Here is an 18564-nt window from a genome sequence, read left to right on the forward strand (position 1 = left end):
GCAGTGACTTACAGCTCCACCTGCAGGAGGACCCGCACGCTGCGTTTCAGCTCAACCGCAGGCCAGCCAGGACTAGGGGGCAATAGAGTGCACATAATCATTCGGCTCTGTTGGTAATGAGGTGCTAGGGAGACAGTAAGCACAGAGCAGCAGGTCTGAGGTCAGTTTTATAGAGTGATTCGAGATGATTAAAGGCGAAGCAGGGGTTTGCGGCCATTCGAAACCCGACGGCTCAGCATACACAACCAAACACTTAACCAGGAGTGAAGAAGGAAAGGCATCCGAATGCTGTCGTAAACATGGCAGGCACGCATGCTTGTAAGGAGAGCGTAGAGCGGGACCAGCCCACCGCCATCAGGCCAGCATTTAGTGCAGCAGGAAAACAGACGGCCTGGCTGGGCTCCACGGCGGCCCGCAGCTTAGCAATTAGAGACCGTCCAGCGTTGACTGGAGAACAAACAGACTTTAAAAAAAAAAAAAAAAACGACTCTACCTGACTCCCTTGTAACACTTGGCTACAACCTACCTAATGCATCTCAGCAGAAACAGATCTATGTTCCCACCTGAGAGGGCAAAGACCAATGGAAAATCCCAGAGTGGCCATAAAAGCCAATGTTGCGTTTCTACGCCGGGCCACAGTGTACAGTCTGGAGTTTTCCTGGCAGTCAGCTTACTGCCGCCGTAATTCACAGCACATAAATCTAAGCAGTCATAACGTACAGCAGGGCTTGAACGATGATGAAGACTGAGAAGAAAAGAGCGAGAGAGCGAGCATGACAGCTGATATCCACTCTCTCTCTCCTTCTTCAAGATGAACCGGGCAGAAGTAGATGCAGGGCTGAGCGTTAAGAGGTTACCGCTCGGACATCGAGCCATTAGGGGAAATCACTTAGAGGGCTGGCTGCGAAGGGATGGCTGATGGGAAATGAATCAGGCAGGAGCCAGAGTTGGAGTCTGAGCCACCAGGGACCATTGATCCCGAGCCGGACGAGATTCTGGATCCTGTAGGCGAAGCACCTGCTTTAACCCTCCCTCCTCGTCTGTAAGGTCGGGGTAAGGTCACTGTCCTGACCCCTGGAACGTGATCCCGAGGTGTGGCGCTTTATATGCGCTTCTAGCCAAGGCTGGACGAGCACTGGTGCGTGTCTGCCAATGGGAAGGCAGAGTAAGGACGGCTCACACAGGGATAACCTAACAGGAACATACAGTACAAGTAGAAGTTTGTGGCTCATTTAAGTGAACAATACGTTTTTCCAAGTGTATAGCTCTCGACAGAAGTGTTAGGAAGGCAGCGCTGATGATTAATCGTGGCCGTCTCCTCCAACTCTAAGAGCTAAGCATCCCTGCCAATCTATTTTTTCCCTTTCTTTAATGTTGACAAAGCATTTTGCCCCAAACACTGCTGAGTAAATGTTCATACTGCAAGCATACGCAATTTGCAAACGGTTTGTCCCCCTCAAATACACTATTTTTCTCGATCCTCCGCGCACCTGCAATTTAGCTTTTCGGTGTGCAACAGCTCTTTTTCCTGCCTGCTCTCAAATAAAGAACAGCACACTCATCAAAACCAGCTCCATCTGAGACACAGGAAACAGTCAGACTCAGCTCTCTCTCCGGGGGGAGGCAGATTGCCCGCGGGCTGTGCGGCGTTAGGACAATCTACAGAACAAAAGGACACAGATCAGAGCTGGTATGTTCTGCGATTGTCTTGGTATTTATGAACTCCATGTGATGTGTTCTCAATAACTGTTTCTGTATATACAAATGACTCAATTCAAGAATTTCAAAACAAATAAGTTCAGTCAAGCTTTGCCTTTCAGCCTGGGAAGCAACTCAATTGTCCGTCCCTAGATAAACAAAACTAATCTGAAATCGGGTAAGATTTCCTGTTGTGCACGAGCAAAAGCCACCCTGCGGCATGGTGCTGTGGAAAACTGCTAAAATGCCTGAGCATATGCCTCCACCTGCTGGCTGCCAGTGGTATTGCATCTGCTGTCTGTTCACATAAGCTAAAGCCTTTCCAAACATGCTGCTGTTACTAGACAAGAGGCAGCTAAAACTTGACTTACACAGCCATTCAATAGTTTGGAATCAGTAAGACATTTAATGTTTTTAAAGAAGTATCTTATGCTCACCAAGGGTTCACTTATTTGATCAAAAATACAGAAAAAAAAAGACAGTAATATTGTGGAATGTTATTACGATATAAAATAATAGTTTCTATTTTAATATACTTTAAAATGTAATTTAATCCTGTGATGCAAAGCTGGATTTTCATCAGCCATTACTCCAGTCTTAAGGGGTCTCATCCTTCAGAAATCATTCTTATATGCTGTTTTATTACTTTTAATATCAATGTTGGAAACAGCTGTGCTGCCAAATATTTTGGAAATATTAAAAAGAACAGCATTTGTTTAAAATATAAATCTTTTCTAACAATATAAGTTCTTGCCATCACGTTTATTCCATGCTAAATAAAAAAGTATTATTTCTTAAAAAAAAAAAAAAAAAAAACTTTTAAACAATACTGTATATAGTAGATTTATATATAGAATGATTTCTGAAGGATTATGTGACACTGAAGACTGGAGTAATGATTCTGAAAGACCACAGGAATACATTAAATTTTAAATGTTTATTAAAATAGAAAAAAGTTAGTCAAATAAACAGCCTTCATGAGCATTAGAAATTACTTAAATAAATAAACTGATACCAAACAGACTTGTCTAGATATTTTGGGGAAAGAAATCATTTAAAAATATGTCTAAATATCTAAAAGAAAGAAAAAAAAAAACACAAAAGAAAAAAAAAAACACAATATCAGTATGTTAAAATATATAAAGAAATTGTCATTCTAAATGTAGAAAACCATGAAAAATGTAAAATCTACAATAAAATAACAATAATAATATTAATAATAATAATATAAATTAAAAAAAAGAAAGAAGAACACTCCTTAAAAAAAAAACTACAAATAAATAAAAATAATAAATAAAAATTAAATAAAATTCAAATATAAACAATTGATTTGTCACAAGATGGCAGTGTTGTACTAACGTCTGGGTTTCTACATTGGTCAAGACTTTTTTTCTGGTTAGCATGGCTCAGTTAAGCCCCTGCTGGTAGATGCTGTAACTACACAATCTGGTTCTAAAAACTAAGGATTTTTTTTTTTTTTTTTTTTTTATTGCCCCAATTGAGATTTATACATCATCTGAAAGCTGAATAAATAAGCTTTCCACTGTCATATGGTTTGTTAGAATATGACAATATTTGAATATCTGGAATCTGACGGTGCAAAAAAAAAAAAAAAAAAAAAAAGTCAAAATATTGAGAAAATCACCTTTAAAGTTGTCCAAATAAAGTTCTTAGCAATGCATATTATAAATTACAAATTAAGTTGATATTTACGGTAGGAAATTTACAAAATATCTTAATGCAACGTGACACTTTACTTAATATCCTAATGATTTTTGGCATAAAAGAAATCATTTTGACCCATACAATGTATTTTTGGCTATTGCTACAAATATACCTGTGCTACTCCTGACCAGTTTTGTGGTTCAGGGTGCCATAATTAAAATGTCTGATCATGATTTCAGAACTACTTTTATTTTTCCATTTTACCATTTTTTTCTGATAAAGCAGGATCTTCCCTTCCAGCTGATACAATGTTCTATAAACCGAGTAAACTAATACAGACAGTTAGGAAAGTTTAGTAAATGTACAGTCTGGCAACAGAAAATAAAGCACTGCATATGAACACCACACACAGCCTGAAGACTGCTGAAGCTGTAACAGGAGTACAGTGATTGGTGACTGCACTCTGCTGCCTCAGGGCCTCGTAAATCACACAGGGACCAATGAATGCCAACCCAGACAGTCTACAGCAAAATGCCAGGGCATCTGTCTGATATAAAACTCAAGCACTCTTCAGTCCAAATGACCCAGAATGAAATGAACACAATTATGCAATGCAAAAATCTATATTTAAGCAATAAGCTCGGAGAGGTTGAACAATATTGTGAATATAGTCATAGCTAAAGGCAGATGTTTGGCACAACACACTGTAGGCCCTTCAGCTGTGATTGTATTTATTACATAAAATGCTGATGGAGGAGTAGAAACAAAAGCAGAAATTGTGCACTTTTTACAATTAGTCATGCACAATATTTGAATTATACAGTATTCTAATTCTGGCCGATAAAATAAAATAAATTTAAACTAACATTTTATTTTATTTAAAATAAAAGTATGATATTAAAATTATATTGTGTGTATGATATTTGAATTATACAGTATTGTAATTTTGGCTGATAAAATAAAATAAATACAAATTAAAAAAAAAATGTAATTAAAAAAAACAAATGTATTGTATTGATATTTACCGTATGCACAATATTTGAATTATACAGTATTGTAATTCTGGACAAAAATAAAATAAAATAAAATATTTGAATTACGCAGTATTCTAATTCTGGCCGAAAATAAAATAAAATATAAAATAATAAAATGAATTAAAATGTTATTTTAATTCAGTTAAATTTTATTTTATTTTAAATAGGACGATATTAAAAATTATATTCTATGCACAATATTTCAATTATACAGTATTTTAATTCTGGCTGAAAATAAATGTTAATTTTATTTTAATTATATTTAATTTTATTTGAAAGAAAAGAACGATATTAAAATGATATGCTTTGCACAATATTTGAATTATACAGTATTCTAACTCTGGCTAAAATAAAATGTTATTTTTTCTTAGTAAATTTTACATTATTTACATTACATTATTAACATTATTAAAACATTATTTTAAATAAAATGACGAAATTAAAATTCTACTCTACGCACACATTTTAATTATACAGTATTCTAATTCTGGCAAAAAAAAAATGTTATTTTATTTTATTTGAGCAAATTTATTTTATTTTAAATAAAAGGAGGATATTAAAATTCTATTCTATGCACAATATTTGCATTATACAGCATTCTAATTCTGGCCAAAAATAAAATCTTTTTAGTAGTTTATTTTTTTAATTTTTTTTATATTAACTAAGTGATTGTTATATGAAAGCAGAGGTAGTGTTAATGCAAAAAAATAAAGGAAATGATCATGCAAAAATATCCAAAATCGACCAATACAAATAACATAAAAAAAACTATATATACTGTATAAGATATACTGCACTTCTAAGAACTACACCTTCAAACAATTCCACAACAACAAAGATTAAACTACTGGTTTCAGCATGGGTCAAAGAAAAATAACCGGACAGAGGGCATGAGACCAAATTGAATGTGCTTTAAATGCACGGCTGAATCATATATAGCAGGTTTATCAAGTGTCGTGATTAATGAAAAGCATGTCTGGCCTGTCCACCTGTTCCTCGCAGGCTGTTTGCCTTTCTGCCAGGCCAAAATCTCTGATAAGGACAATGAAAGAGAACAGAGTGGGAGTGCATTCATAATACAGCAGACTCACCAAATCAGACCCTTTCAACCTCAAGCAGTCGTAAATCAATTGAAGACACATCGGTGCACAAATCAAATTCAAAACGGAACATAAATATGAAGAGAGGTTACCAAAAAACTGCACAATGAGTCAACTGTGAAAGAAGTGACATTCAGAGCTGCCACAATAAAGGGTGCTTTGGATCAAATACTTTAAGGTTTAAAGGTTAACATACGCCTCTGCACTGCTTTAGGCAGATTACAGGCCTTTTCTCACTTTTGTGTGTTTTTTGGAGTCGGCCTGGACCAATTTAAGCTTCTCAATTCTTCAAGCACAGTGGGATGTAGGGTGGTCCTTGCTTTTTCTCAGTGGTAAGCCACATTCATTTCTCTTCCTACAAGGCCAATGAAGAGAGGCCCACAGCTTCAAACATAATAGTCGGTGACAAGAGCTTTGGTTCCCACCGGAATCATCACAAGCAACCTAGATTAAGCCTCCATGGCCGAATCAAACATTTAGCTTGGTTTGAGGTTCCTGGTCCACAGGAGATAATCATTAGCAAACTGAATGAGTGTTAATGTCACACAGGCATCCCATGTGCACAAGCCAGGAAGGAACAACCCAGTGATTTAGAGACAATAAGCTATATTGTTTGAAGCTTGATGAACAGGCCTTCTCGTGATCATATGTTTTACATTGTGCATGCTGAAGTGATGCATTGTTGAGATCCGCGCACAGAGAGAGGAAGAGCACAGCGCAGCTGAGTAAACCAATGCAGGGCAAAAGGTCTCCATCAGATCCATGTCGTTCGGCTCAATCTCGACTTAAACACACTATAATCTATGAATCCAAACAAAAACAACCCTACAACCTTTGGAAAGAATTTCTGAGAAGAGCTTGTTACACACAAACACAGTCTGATCTGGACAGCCAAACATTTCCTATGACTGGAGTGTTTAGGAAAACAGAAAAAAACATTAACCATGTTTATATTTAACATTTACAGTACATAACACTGTGCTACCGTAAACATATAAATGGCACTTTCTTGACTGTAACCCTTCTTTATAGTTTTTTTAAAGGTTCACCAATAAATAAACCAAGGCTACTCACCCCCATGTCATTCAAGATGTTCATGTCTTTCTTCTGTCGCAATGAAAAATGAAACGAAAACGCTCCAGGATTTTTCTCCATATAGTGGACTTCAATGGTTCAATGCAGCCTTAAAGGACTCTACATGATACCAGCCGAGGAATAAGGGTATTATGTAGCAAAACGTTGTCATTTTTTTTCTAAGAAAAAGTATATACTTTTAAACCATAAATGCTCATCTTGCAGTGCACTAGCTCGCATGTGCGTGTCTTTATGCATTATGTAATCACGTTGGAAAAATCATGCGTGGTTATTTCTTCGTCTGTGTACTTCGGTATAAAAAAAAAAAAACACATCTAATTTTCTCCTCCAACTTCAAAATCATCTGCCATCATTGTTGTACCCTTTATGTTTTGTAAAGGGTGTTTGCATGTTTGCTTTATAAACACTGGGTCGGTACTTCTGCCTATGTCACGTCACGTGTATAATTCTGTAATGCAGGAGGTTGAGCAAGTGCAAGATGAGCATTTGTAGTTAAAAAAAATATATGAATTTGTATTTTTTTTAGATAATGACAGATCGTTTTGCTAAATAAGATCCTTATTCCTTGGCTGGGACCATGTAGTGACCTTTGAAGCTGCATTCAAACTGCAATTTGGACCTTCAACCTGCTGATCCCCACTTAAGTCCACTATATGGAGAAAAATCCTGAAATGTTTTCCCTCAAAGACCATCATTTTTTTCGATTGAAGATAGAAAGACAAACATATTAAATGACATGGAGGCAAGTAAATAATCAGTGAATTTTCATACTGGAAGTGAACTTCTTTAATGCTCAAGTTGTTCTCATATGATGTTCTCCTAACATTTTAAACTATGTTTCTATGTGTTAACAGTTTAATTAAAAGTAAATATTTTACAGCATTTATTCATCTTGGTTACTTCGTTTTTACACTTAGTAATACACTTAGTAATACACTAATCTGGAATCTGAATCTGGAAAATCTTATTTATTTTACCAAAATAAGAGGAATCATACGAAATGCTTTTTTTTTTTTTACTACTGACCTGAATTTCACTTTAGAGATGTTTACATATAGTCCACAAAAGAAAATAACAGTTGAGTCCTTTCCAACAATGACTATCTTTTCAAATGGAAAAAAAAAAAAGAAATTTAGGCAAAGTAAGGAAAATGTACTCATCTTCATTCTGTTCAAAAGTTTACACCCCTGGCTCTTAAAGGAACCGTATGTAGGATTGTGGCCAAAACTGGTACTGCAATCACTTTCAAAATACTGTAGAACGGTGTACCCCCTCCCGCTCCCCCCCTGACTCGAGGTTGCCAGCTAAGCTGCAGGAGTAGGCTGCTACAAGGATCTTCCAACGGCAAGTGACGAGTCCTACACAGTAATTTGTTTTTCTTCTGTTAATTATGTTTATGCTTCACAAGAGATGTTTTGCGAAGTAATTATGTATCGCAAAAATTTACAGATGGCGATTAGCCAAATATTTCGTAAAGATGTACTGTAATACCACATTTCAGTCTGAACATAGATTGTTTTCATACCCTGCTAGTGGTGCGATATAAAGCTTTTTATGAACGCATTTAGCACGGGCGACCGTGGAAAATCCACTGTGTACGGAAGCAAAGTTAGCCAAACATAGATGAATCTTACCCGTCCAGGAGAAAATCAGCAACGTTGGCGTCTGTCTTCAAATTCTTCTCCGTTTTCAGCCGTCTCCATCTTTCAAAGGCATCTCCTATACAAATTCTTGTTTTATTTCAGACTTTGTCACGACGTAGTTCGGATTCATAACGAGGTCTTTTAGGTTTCGTAACGTTATACATGTTTTATCCGACACGTTTGTATAGCTGCAGCTGGAACAGAGCTGGCAACCCGGACCACAAAACTCTACTGACTTCCTGATTGGTAGATAGCTGGAGGGTGGAGCTTCAGACCAAAACACAAAATGACAACAATAACATCAGTTGAGGGCTGCAACTTTCACTTTTAAATGACAATATCCTGGCCGGACCACTGTTGTCAGTGATATAAGTATTTGAAATGAACATGATTTCTTAATGTCTAGTGACATGTCAGGGCCATTTTACGATTAACTGACATAAATTTCTTACATACGGTTCCTTTAATGCATTGTTTTTCCTTCTTGAGCATCAGTAAGCATTTGAATGTTTTGTAATAGTTGCATGAGTCACTCAGTTGGTCTCAGTGTAAAAAGATGGATCTCAAAATCATACAGTCATTTTTGGAAAGGGTTCAAATACACAAATGCTGAAAAACTAAAATTGTGGGACAAAAAAAAATAACATGCATTTTGTATGATCCCTCTTATTTTGGTAAAACAATTAACATTTTGCAGATTCTGCAAGGTGTATGTAAACTTTTGACTTCAACTGTAATAAGACTGCCATAAAAGATCCTGTTTATTGTTAGCTCGTGATAATGCTGTTTTTCCCCAATGAAAAACGGTATAGATGCAATATTTAATCTAAATGAAACCACTCTGTGAGAAATTGACTTAGTCTTTACAATGGCATGCATAAAGGTTTTAGATTACATATTTTTTATATTGTTAAACAACAGTACAATCCATTGTTTGATGTTTATCCACTGTTTGCAACAGCAATCAGCCCACTTCTCTAATTGTCCATTCCAGAATCCACTTGGTTCATTTGGACCAAATATAACTGGACATCAACAATTTTCTAACCAAGACAAATAAGGAGGAGTATATACACTGGGTAAAAATGAAGTTCTCAAAACTAACTACAGTGAAGGAAAACAAGTTAAATATATCCCAAATTACATGCAATTACATGCAGTAAACAATACATCCTTGTTCTACTTCCTAAGGCTTCCAGCTACCTAAGCCCATTACCAAAAGCAGGACATACTGTATGTTGAGCCAGTGCACTGTGAACTTGCTCTAGCCACTCAGATATGACAGCAGAATTGACCCTTCACAGAGAGTTTGACTGACAGACCAATTATACCACTGAATTTGCCATTTTTGTTCAACAAGCAAACCTGACAGGAGAGTAGATTAACGTGAACATGAATGAAATGTGAATGGTGTGTTTCGAGTTTTTCCGCAGTTAAAACAAGATACCTTCTGATGTTTATTCACGCTATAAATAGTAGAAGAAAAGAATAGAGAAAGAGATAATTGGTTAATATGCTGCTTGAAGTGAGGTGCTACAACGATCTGTCACAACACATTAAAGAGCCACAAAATGGTATTTATTGTTTGATTTTTTTTTTTATGACCAAATTTGAAAGCTTAGACTGAGAGTTTCATACCTAAAGTTACCTGTTCTGTCTTGTCTGTCAGTGCACTGACAAGTTTTTTTCTTTGCTCTGCTATGTATTTTTCACTGAGTGAGAACATGATGTGTGGCATGAAAGCAGACACCTTTTCAGATAAAGCAACAGTAACAAAGTAGGGCGGGTCTTTGTGAAGGGTCATTAAGTGCAGATCTGAGCTGGACTGAGTTAAAGTAGCCTTTTATGATTCAACCATGACATCAAGACAAAAGCGCATGTTAGCTTAGAGCTACTGCGAGTTTCCCCTCATGCTGAAATTGCTGGTGTCACACTCTGAGTATCACATATTAAACCACTGTCTCTATCTCTGAGGGTCTAATCATTACAGAACTCACAGCCGAGACCAAAGAATACAATTTCAGACTTATCAAATAGTGCTTTCACACATGATTAGATCAAGAGAAGTGGGATCAGATGAATCCATCTGCCTGAACATAATACAGAGTTGTCAGTATCCTACTAATGCGCTAAACATCCTTCTAATCTTTGCATTAAAGAGGATCAATCATCTAGATCAGATGTTAATCAACATGGAGCGACATCAATACACAAGACGGCAACAAAACTACAATAGTGCTTTGGTAATGCATCGTACAGGCACTTCCCTCCTGGAGATCTCACATCTTCTAAAGATAAAAGGAAGTGAAATTGCTTTGTTGGCATACAGCCATGCATATAAAATCATTTAACACACAGGCTACTTATTTAGTGCTACTAAATAAGGAATTACACCAGGGAAGTAGATTATGCCACTTGCCAGTATGAGACATTCACATGAACATTAGACTCAACATCACATGATGTTAAAGAAATAGATTTGTTTTTATTGGGGATTTATAATATAGGGGTAAATATCTATAATCAGCCTTCAATATCACTGAACAAACCAAAATGGCCTGTGCTGAAACAAACAATATAGCACTGGTAAAAGACTTACATTTCCTTGTGTTTGTCTTCTGCTAGGATCTGGTCATTTGGCTTGAGTCCATACCTGTGAGACACACAAAGCATCTTTGTAAAACCAGATCTACTCAAAGTAAAATAACAATAATAATCACATGACATTAGTGGCATAAAAATATGGTTAAAAAAATGACCTTTGTCTAAATAGGGGGCCTATGACAGAAAATGCGGACGAAATCATGGAATACAGTCAAAAAATGGAATTTATTGTATAACTAGGAACGTCAAGGAATTTGGCAAATTTTGGAAAGATAAACCAAATGTAGGTCAGTACACTTAAATTAAAATGCGATATGGACTAATGCCTGTAAATATTAAGCCACAAAACACTATTTCATATCAAAACATATACAAACGAAATGTACAGGTCTTCACAACAACCCATCAAAATTTGGTTTAAAATGTTTGGTTTAACTTGAAGAAATTGTGACAGAAATATATTACTTAAGTAATGATAGTACTTTTAGTAGGTTTAAGGAATATTTAACAATAAAAACAGTTATCAGAAAAATGTAAATACACAACAGTATTTCTGAAAAAGAGAGAAAAGAAATAAAATAATAAATAAATTAGTTTTTTATAAAAATCTATTATTTTACAGATTATTTTGATTATTAATATTTATGAAACCATTAAAAAAAAGAAATTCAGAAAAATAATGTAAAACACAGAATTTGGTAAAAAATAAAACTAAATTTGCGAAAAATTTAAACATTTTAGAGGTCCTTAATGTAATTTTTGTTCAACTTAATAAATTGCTGTTAAATTGTGCACATTTCATGATTTCAGTTAATTAGACATGCTTTTTGATTAATAACATTAACTAGACAAATTTATACGAAAAAAAAACTGAATCTAGAAAAACTATAAAATCAAAGACGAATAAAAAAAAAATGGAGTAAAACCCGATTTCATAGGGCCCTATCTAAAGTAATTCTTTTTGAGCGAACATGTGCCTTATTTTGTTGTCACATACAGCTAATCATCTTGAAATGTACTCTCAAACAGATATTATCATGGAACAATCTACACAAAACAGATCCATCCGCCCTGAGATAAAGACAAGCATGTGCGACAGCTCATTTTAGTAATTCGAGTGTAGGTGAAGGTCTTAGGCCTAACACAAAATAAAGCTTCTTTCCTTGAGCCATAATCACTTCATCAACTTAAAACGTCTTTGGAGGCGAGCAAAATAATTAGCATCGCTCATTAAATTTCATAAACTGAATTCTGTGCTTGTATTTGCAAAACATGGTCAGTTATGAGTTATCTGTAACAGACGAACATGAACCCAGTGTGCTTTTAAAAATGGAAACCATCTGACAACTGTCTGTAGTCTGCGTCTGTGGTACAAATGGTCATAACAGCTCATCTAATAAGGTGAAATTTTACATCTGAAGAGGATTATGGAAGTAGACACTGACTCATTGCAAATACTCGAATATTTCAATAAGCCTTATGCAGCAACAATAAAATATATTTGGAGATGAAGGCAAAAATAATAGAATGACTTGAGAATGAATTTTTTATTAATAGACAACAGACATTTATAATGTTTAATCATGAAAAGACTTTAATATTAATATTTCAAATAAATGATATTATTTTGAACTTTCTATTCAAAGAATCCTGAAAAAAATGCATCAAGGTTTTCACAAAAGTAAAGCAGCACAGTTATGTCAACATTTATAACAAGAGTTTCATAAGCAGCAAATCAGCATATTAGAATGATTCTAAAGGACCATGTGAAACTGTAGATCGGAGTAATGATGCTGAAAATTCAGCTTTGCCATTAAAGGAATAAGATACATTTCAAAATAAATTAAAATAGTTAACAACTGTAATAATATTTCACAATATAGCCGTGTTAGCTGTATTTTGATCAAATAAAAACAGTCTAAGTGAGCATCTAAACTTTTTAACTAGGGAGAATCTTGCTTTGATTTTCCCTCAAAGGAAAAGAAAAGGTTAACAAATTAACCTAAGGAGTCAAACTATAATTTGTCAGTGAATAATGTCTTTGAGAGAACATAATAAGTGACCAAGCAGGTTTTTCACTTCTTGTCACTTAATCAAATTGCACAAGCAGCTAAAACTATTTTCCATTATCTCGAAAGCCTTTTATATATTTGGTATGTGGTCAATCATGTGCTGGGCCAATATCTAATCATTAAATAGACAGCTTACTGATCTCACCTAATGCATTTTAGTAATCTATTCTTTGACTCTGCCCTGCAAACAACAGATCATGCAACTAAACAAACTCCTTAGAATAAATCAAATGGAAATCATTACAGTCAAAGTCTGCCACAGGTAAAGCAGTTCTGTCTGAAAGGGCAGTTTTAGGATTACCAAACAGTGTCTGCAATAGTAGGAGCCAATAAACCTTAGTTTAACTTAACTAAAAACTAGGGATGCAACGATACCATTTTTTCAAAACCGATCCGATACCAAAAATTCTGAGTATCGGCCGATACCGATACCAGGCCGATATCAGTGGGGGTATTTAAGATTTATTTGTTTTAGGTAAAGAAAGAAATACCAAATCCGCTTGCACACTGTTGGATAAAAAGGGGGGGGGGGGGGATAGATACATGCATGAGTGCAATCAAATTCATAAATTCATATTAAGATTAATGTTTTAAAAATAACATTTTGAAAACAGAAATATTGCAGATATAAATAACTGACCAGATCTGCCAGCAGATGGCGGCAAGACACTGATTTAATTACTGAATCATTTCATTCATTTGATTCGTTCGAACGGATGGTTCATTCAGGAATAAAGCAAGTGACTCTCTGTTTGAATGGGAAATTGAATCATTTCACTAGATTCGTTTAAAACGAAACATTCATTCGTGAACAAAACACCGCTGTGTTTGGATGGAGATGCGCTGCGTCTCAGTTGTGACTTGTTTCAGAATACTTTTGACGACGAAATAGAGCAAAATCAGGCAATAGTGTTATAGTCAGACAATGCAAGTCATTTAATAATAACTTCTTATTTATTTAACTGCTGTATTAAACAATATCTCATTTACAAAGTATTTACAAAGAAAGTATTAAAAGCTGTCACTCGGTTTGCGAAGTCCTTGTGTTCTTTTGCGTGATGCTTTTGAAGATGCTTGATTAAATTTGTGGTGTTGTAATTTAAAACACTAGGCTACTTCCACCTCTTGAAACTTTGGCTTTGCAAATATTACAATTTGCAGTGCTACTAGCTGCTGTATCAAGAGTAAAATATTTCTAAATCAGGGACATGTTTACCGCGTTGAAGTAAACTTTGCATGTGAAAGTTCCCTCTGAACTCGCCTCTCACATTCACGTCACATGTGATTGTGTAAGCAGCGCAATGTATTTTAAATGTATTTTATTTTTAAGGCAATGGTTTAAAATAATAGTGTTCTTGTATGAATTATTATAGTTTTTACAGTAGACTATTATTTCTTGCTATTTATTTAATCAAACTCTGGTAACGTATCGAATTTGGATCGGTCACGCATCACCGATATCCTATCCATTCAAAAAGCTTGGATCGGCGTCGATACCGATCCAGAGTATCGGATCGATGCAACCCTACTAAAAACACTTACATTTAAAGATAAATGTGTGTCCTGGTAGATTCTAGAATTTACAGGATGAGTGTTACCTTTGCGAAGTGACTGTAAACAAGCAGATCAAAGTAGATTAACTTGCATTTGTTTTTAAATGGTGCAGAAAGGTCAGATCAAGTTGCAGACTACCGAAAACATCTGTTTAGTATAACCGCTCGAAGTGTGCCACCTCACGGTCATGCTAAGGCAAGGGTGCTAATGGCAAGTCGGGCACTGCCAGTGTGTTTAGGGTTATGTAATGAAGGGGGTATCGTTTTATGACTAGTGCTGGAATGGCACTCTGCGAGTAGGCCTACGTGCCAAACAGGAGAAACATGGCACATGCCGCCTCCTTAAAGAACAAGGACATTTGGCCTATTAAACGTGGTAGGTTTAATTTCTTCACAAAGAAGATTATGAACCCAAAAACTACTGGGCTTCCAACATGGACTGACCAAAGATCAACCACTCAGTAACATGTTAAAAAACAAAGGTTTTAGTTTACACGTCACCCATAAGAAAATGCTGACACGACACACTAATCTCAAAGCAAACATACAGCAGTGCCTAGCCATGTCATCAAATAGATTCAAATCAAATTGATTTTAAAGAAAGATGTGACTTACTTGTCTAGGAAGTCTTTGTCCACCACAGCGCAGATGTCAAGCAGGGGGTTTCCCATCCCAAAAAGGGCATTTTGACTGTGAAAAAAAACATGCGTGTCCAGTTAAAACATTAGGAAAACAACTGAGTAGTCCTGACAACAAACGTAAACATAGTTACGATAAAAGCAAATGCACAAGGCCTTCGTGATTCACTTGCTTGATGTGTCTTCTAAAGATAGCAGGGACATTTTTTGACCAAGCAGACTATTTTCAGCATTTTCACCAAAAATTCAAAAAATGCGCATAACTCAAGCGTTTGTCTTGGGGGACTTTACATAACTCAAATTCAGCATAAACACATCCATTCAAGCATAAACTACAGCACATTGCACAATTTGAAAAATGTAAGCATTGCTTACATAGACTAAATATCTAGGTTGTAGCTCTATCACATGCAGAAATACTCAGCCAGACATGTTTTAAAGCAGAAAAGCATGTCATAAATGTTTCAAACCAGGCACTAAAACATTAAAGAAAGCATTACACAGTCACCACATCTAACCAACCAAGCATTCAAGCACGTGGCTGAGTGACTGACCGTTCATTCACCCTGGATGAGACATGTGTCGTGGAGACCCTAAGATTAAAACTCGCCAGTGAGTACTGATAAAAGCCTGCATGTTTTTCCATAATATATTATCAATGTAAACAAATAAGGGAGCACATCTAAATACTACATGAGCAGGCAACAAAATTCACCTTAATGGTCATTCACACTCCTACATTGAAAGAAAGGCAATTGTTTAGTGTACGTTATGGGAAACACGTGAAGAAGCACAGATGTGTCAGTGTGGGAGTTTGTGAAGCTTGTGGTGCTCTAAAACAGATGTTGGGAAGTGCTGTTGGATAAAGAAATATATGAATGTCACTTCTGTAAAGACTAAAATTATTTATGTATAACTAAAAGTCAACAGCAGCCACCTCAGCAACATGGTAAACTATGCTGAAAACTAGCCAAAACATTACCAAATTCTCTTAAAACGACATGCTATTTGTGTTGGAAATGTTTCTCTTTTCATTATAGAATGACAAAGCTTAGAAAATATCTTAAAATAGCTAAATAGGTGTCTAACTATCCAGTTTAGCCCTACCTGGCTGTAGGCATGAGGATGGCTTGAGGTGATGAAGATGCTCACTGGAGTTTAGTGACAGTCAGTCAGACGGACAGTCAGCGGTCTGCAATGTTTGTACTCAGACGCAAGACCACCTCGCAGCTGATTGGCTAAACGCGCAGCATCGACCGCTGATTGGCCAGTAACAGAAGGCACGAATTTGCTCTCCGTTTAAGCTTTTTTTGTGAGGTGAAAATGTAAAAATAAACGTACATATTAAACGTAAATACTACCATGTATGCCACCCAATATACACATATGGGTATCCAAAAACAATAATGACCAATATTCAGCTGTGACCTAACCGTAAGTATTGTCATTTATTCTCAGTAACGTTAGCCATTAGCTGAATAACTACGGCACATAGTAGTCATGGTTGATATTTCGTAATGACAGCACTGCTAAAGCCACCGCATATCTGAGAAGACTGGTGTAAATAGGTTTGTGACAAAAATACCTGCTGGAAAGTGACCTACACAACTTGCAACCAACATTTGTTCATGGGGAGTAAACTAAACTAACAGCTATATTGTGTATTCATGTATGTTTTTGAATGCATGCATGTATTGATGTTATATATGCATTGGTCTACAGCAGGAATACTTTTTGTGCAGCAGAGCTGAACTGCATAACAAAAGACACGTGGAGCCGGAGGGACACATTCAATATAAAACACTCAAGGACAACGGATGTTCAAAGGTATTAATCATACGTACGCCACAACACGAACTCACCAATCAACTATGTATAACTGAAGTGATTGTGATGATTGCATATTGTTTACTCATGCCACATGATCACGAGTTTGCGATTTAGGCTTTGCCGCAAAACTCAACTGATTCATCGGCACTGCTCTAAAATGGGAAAATGCCCTATACATTCTTCTCCAGTGCAACGACAATGTGCTTTTGAGAGAGGAACATTAAATTGACAGCACATGGACTTTCAGTGACACGCAATCTAACGTTAGACCTCTGACCCAAAAGTGCTCGCAAACAAACCGCCGCGTGTTCAATAAAATCCCAAACACACGCTTGACTCTGTCATTCTTCACTGTTCAAACCGATGCTTGTGTTTACTGTACCTGAGCTTTTTTTCCTCGAGTTTAATCCTCTTGGCTTTAGGTTCATAGGACGCCATGCTTCAGTGTTGATAGAGCTCTATCAAATATGCTCCAGGCACCTTGTTGAACGAATGGAGCATCTGGAGGCTCGGGTTAGCGGATAGTTCTTTTGAATCGAATCTTTTCACTGAATCGATTCACAAATCTATTCCTCCACGAACCGGATTGAAACGGTCCGAGCTGTTCTCACAGATTCACTGAACTGAGAGTCGTCTCTCTCGATTACATGCGTTTTGTAATTGGCTGAGAGGACTGATGAGTAAGCTGCTAATAAAAGCATTCGATTCTCGGTTCAGTGAGTCGGTAAATATCGTGAGTGAACCGAAGATTTGACTAACAGGGCTAAACTTAACAGCCAAATAGCAGATATATTACAAATGTGTGAATTTGATAGAAGGACACCGTTTTAATAAACTTTAATGACAAACGCAATAAACAGCGTGTTCCTACAAGCCACGTGATTGTATAAAGACCCAAAGAATCTGTTCATTTAACTATTTTTTCGAAAGAGTTGTTCAAAAGAACCGATTCTGTTAAATGACTCTAGCCGTGGAGGGAAAATGTACTAGAGACATATAGCTGTCCCTGTGTATCGCCAGAGCAAAAAATACATTTCCATGCTTACAGTATATACATTTTTATTAAATACATGCTTTTCAGAGGTGTTGTTTAACGTCTTTGATTTCACGCTTTTTTCACAAGAAGCGATTGTTTGTGTTTTGAATCTACTTTAATATGAATTCGCGACAGGCTTAGATTCGAACACATGAACCCCGGGAAGGAGGAGTGACAACACATCGGCCACATTCGCAAACTGGGGATACTGCCTGAAAACATTAATAAAGACAGCTGTCTATAGGTAAGATTTATTTACAAATAAGTTTAGATATCGGTAGTTATGAACAACCGAATGCCTACATTTGTTCGACTGAATATTACTATCTCAAATAATCAGTAGACGCAGAATTTCCTGTAACTCTTCTATCAGGAAACAACTTTTATGCTTTGGTTTTTTAGTGTTTGTTAGCTATCACACAGTCCTGCATTGGCTTTAAAATTATAGTAATATATATTACAAGTTTATTTTGCGACCAGTTATAATAGGTTTGAAAGAAATTTGTTTAGAAGTTTTTATTTCTGATCATTTACTGATTATAGGGGGATAAAATTGTTTGCACAGACCTCAAGACCTGAAATGTAGCTTTATAAAG

General features: G+C 36.1%; 2 protein-coding genes across 2 annotated transcripts in view; one reads left to right on the forward strand and one right to left on the reverse strand.

The window, feature by feature from the left end:
- Positions 1 to 17430, reverse strand: part of LOC141325907 (adenosine kinase-like) — a 103638-nt gene extending 86208 nt beyond the window's left edge. Inside the window, exons 1-4 of the mRNA XM_073834632.1 lie at positions 17315 to 17430; positions 15657 to 15695; positions 15080 to 15154; positions 10835 to 10888 (exon numbers count right to left, since the gene is read on the reverse strand). Of these exons, the coding sequence (XP_073690733.1) occupies positions 10835 to 10888; positions 15080 to 15154; positions 15657 to 15695; positions 17315 to 17370 (224 nt within the window). The 5' untranslated portion in view covers positions 17371 to 17430. The remainder of the gene's footprint in view (positions 1 to 10834; positions 10889 to 15079; positions 15155 to 15656; positions 15696 to 17314) is intronic.
- A 689-nt stretch (positions 17431 to 18119) lies between these two features.
- LOC141325908 (adenosine kinase-like) overlaps positions 18120 to 18564 on the forward strand; it is a 124361-nt gene continuing 123916 nt past the window's right edge. Inside the window, exon 1 of the mRNA XM_073834633.1 lies at positions 18120 to 18139. Coding sequence (XP_073690734.1) covers positions 18120 to 18139 — 20 coding nt within the window. The remainder of the gene's footprint in view (positions 18140 to 18564) is intronic.

Source organism: Garra rufa, chromosome 2 (genome assembly GCF_049309525.1).
Source record: "Garra rufa chromosome 2, GarRuf1.0, whole genome shotgun sequence".
In the NCBI taxonomy this organism is placed as follows: domain Eukaryota; kingdom Metazoa; phylum Chordata; class Actinopteri; order Cypriniformes; family Cyprinidae; genus Garra; species Garra rufa.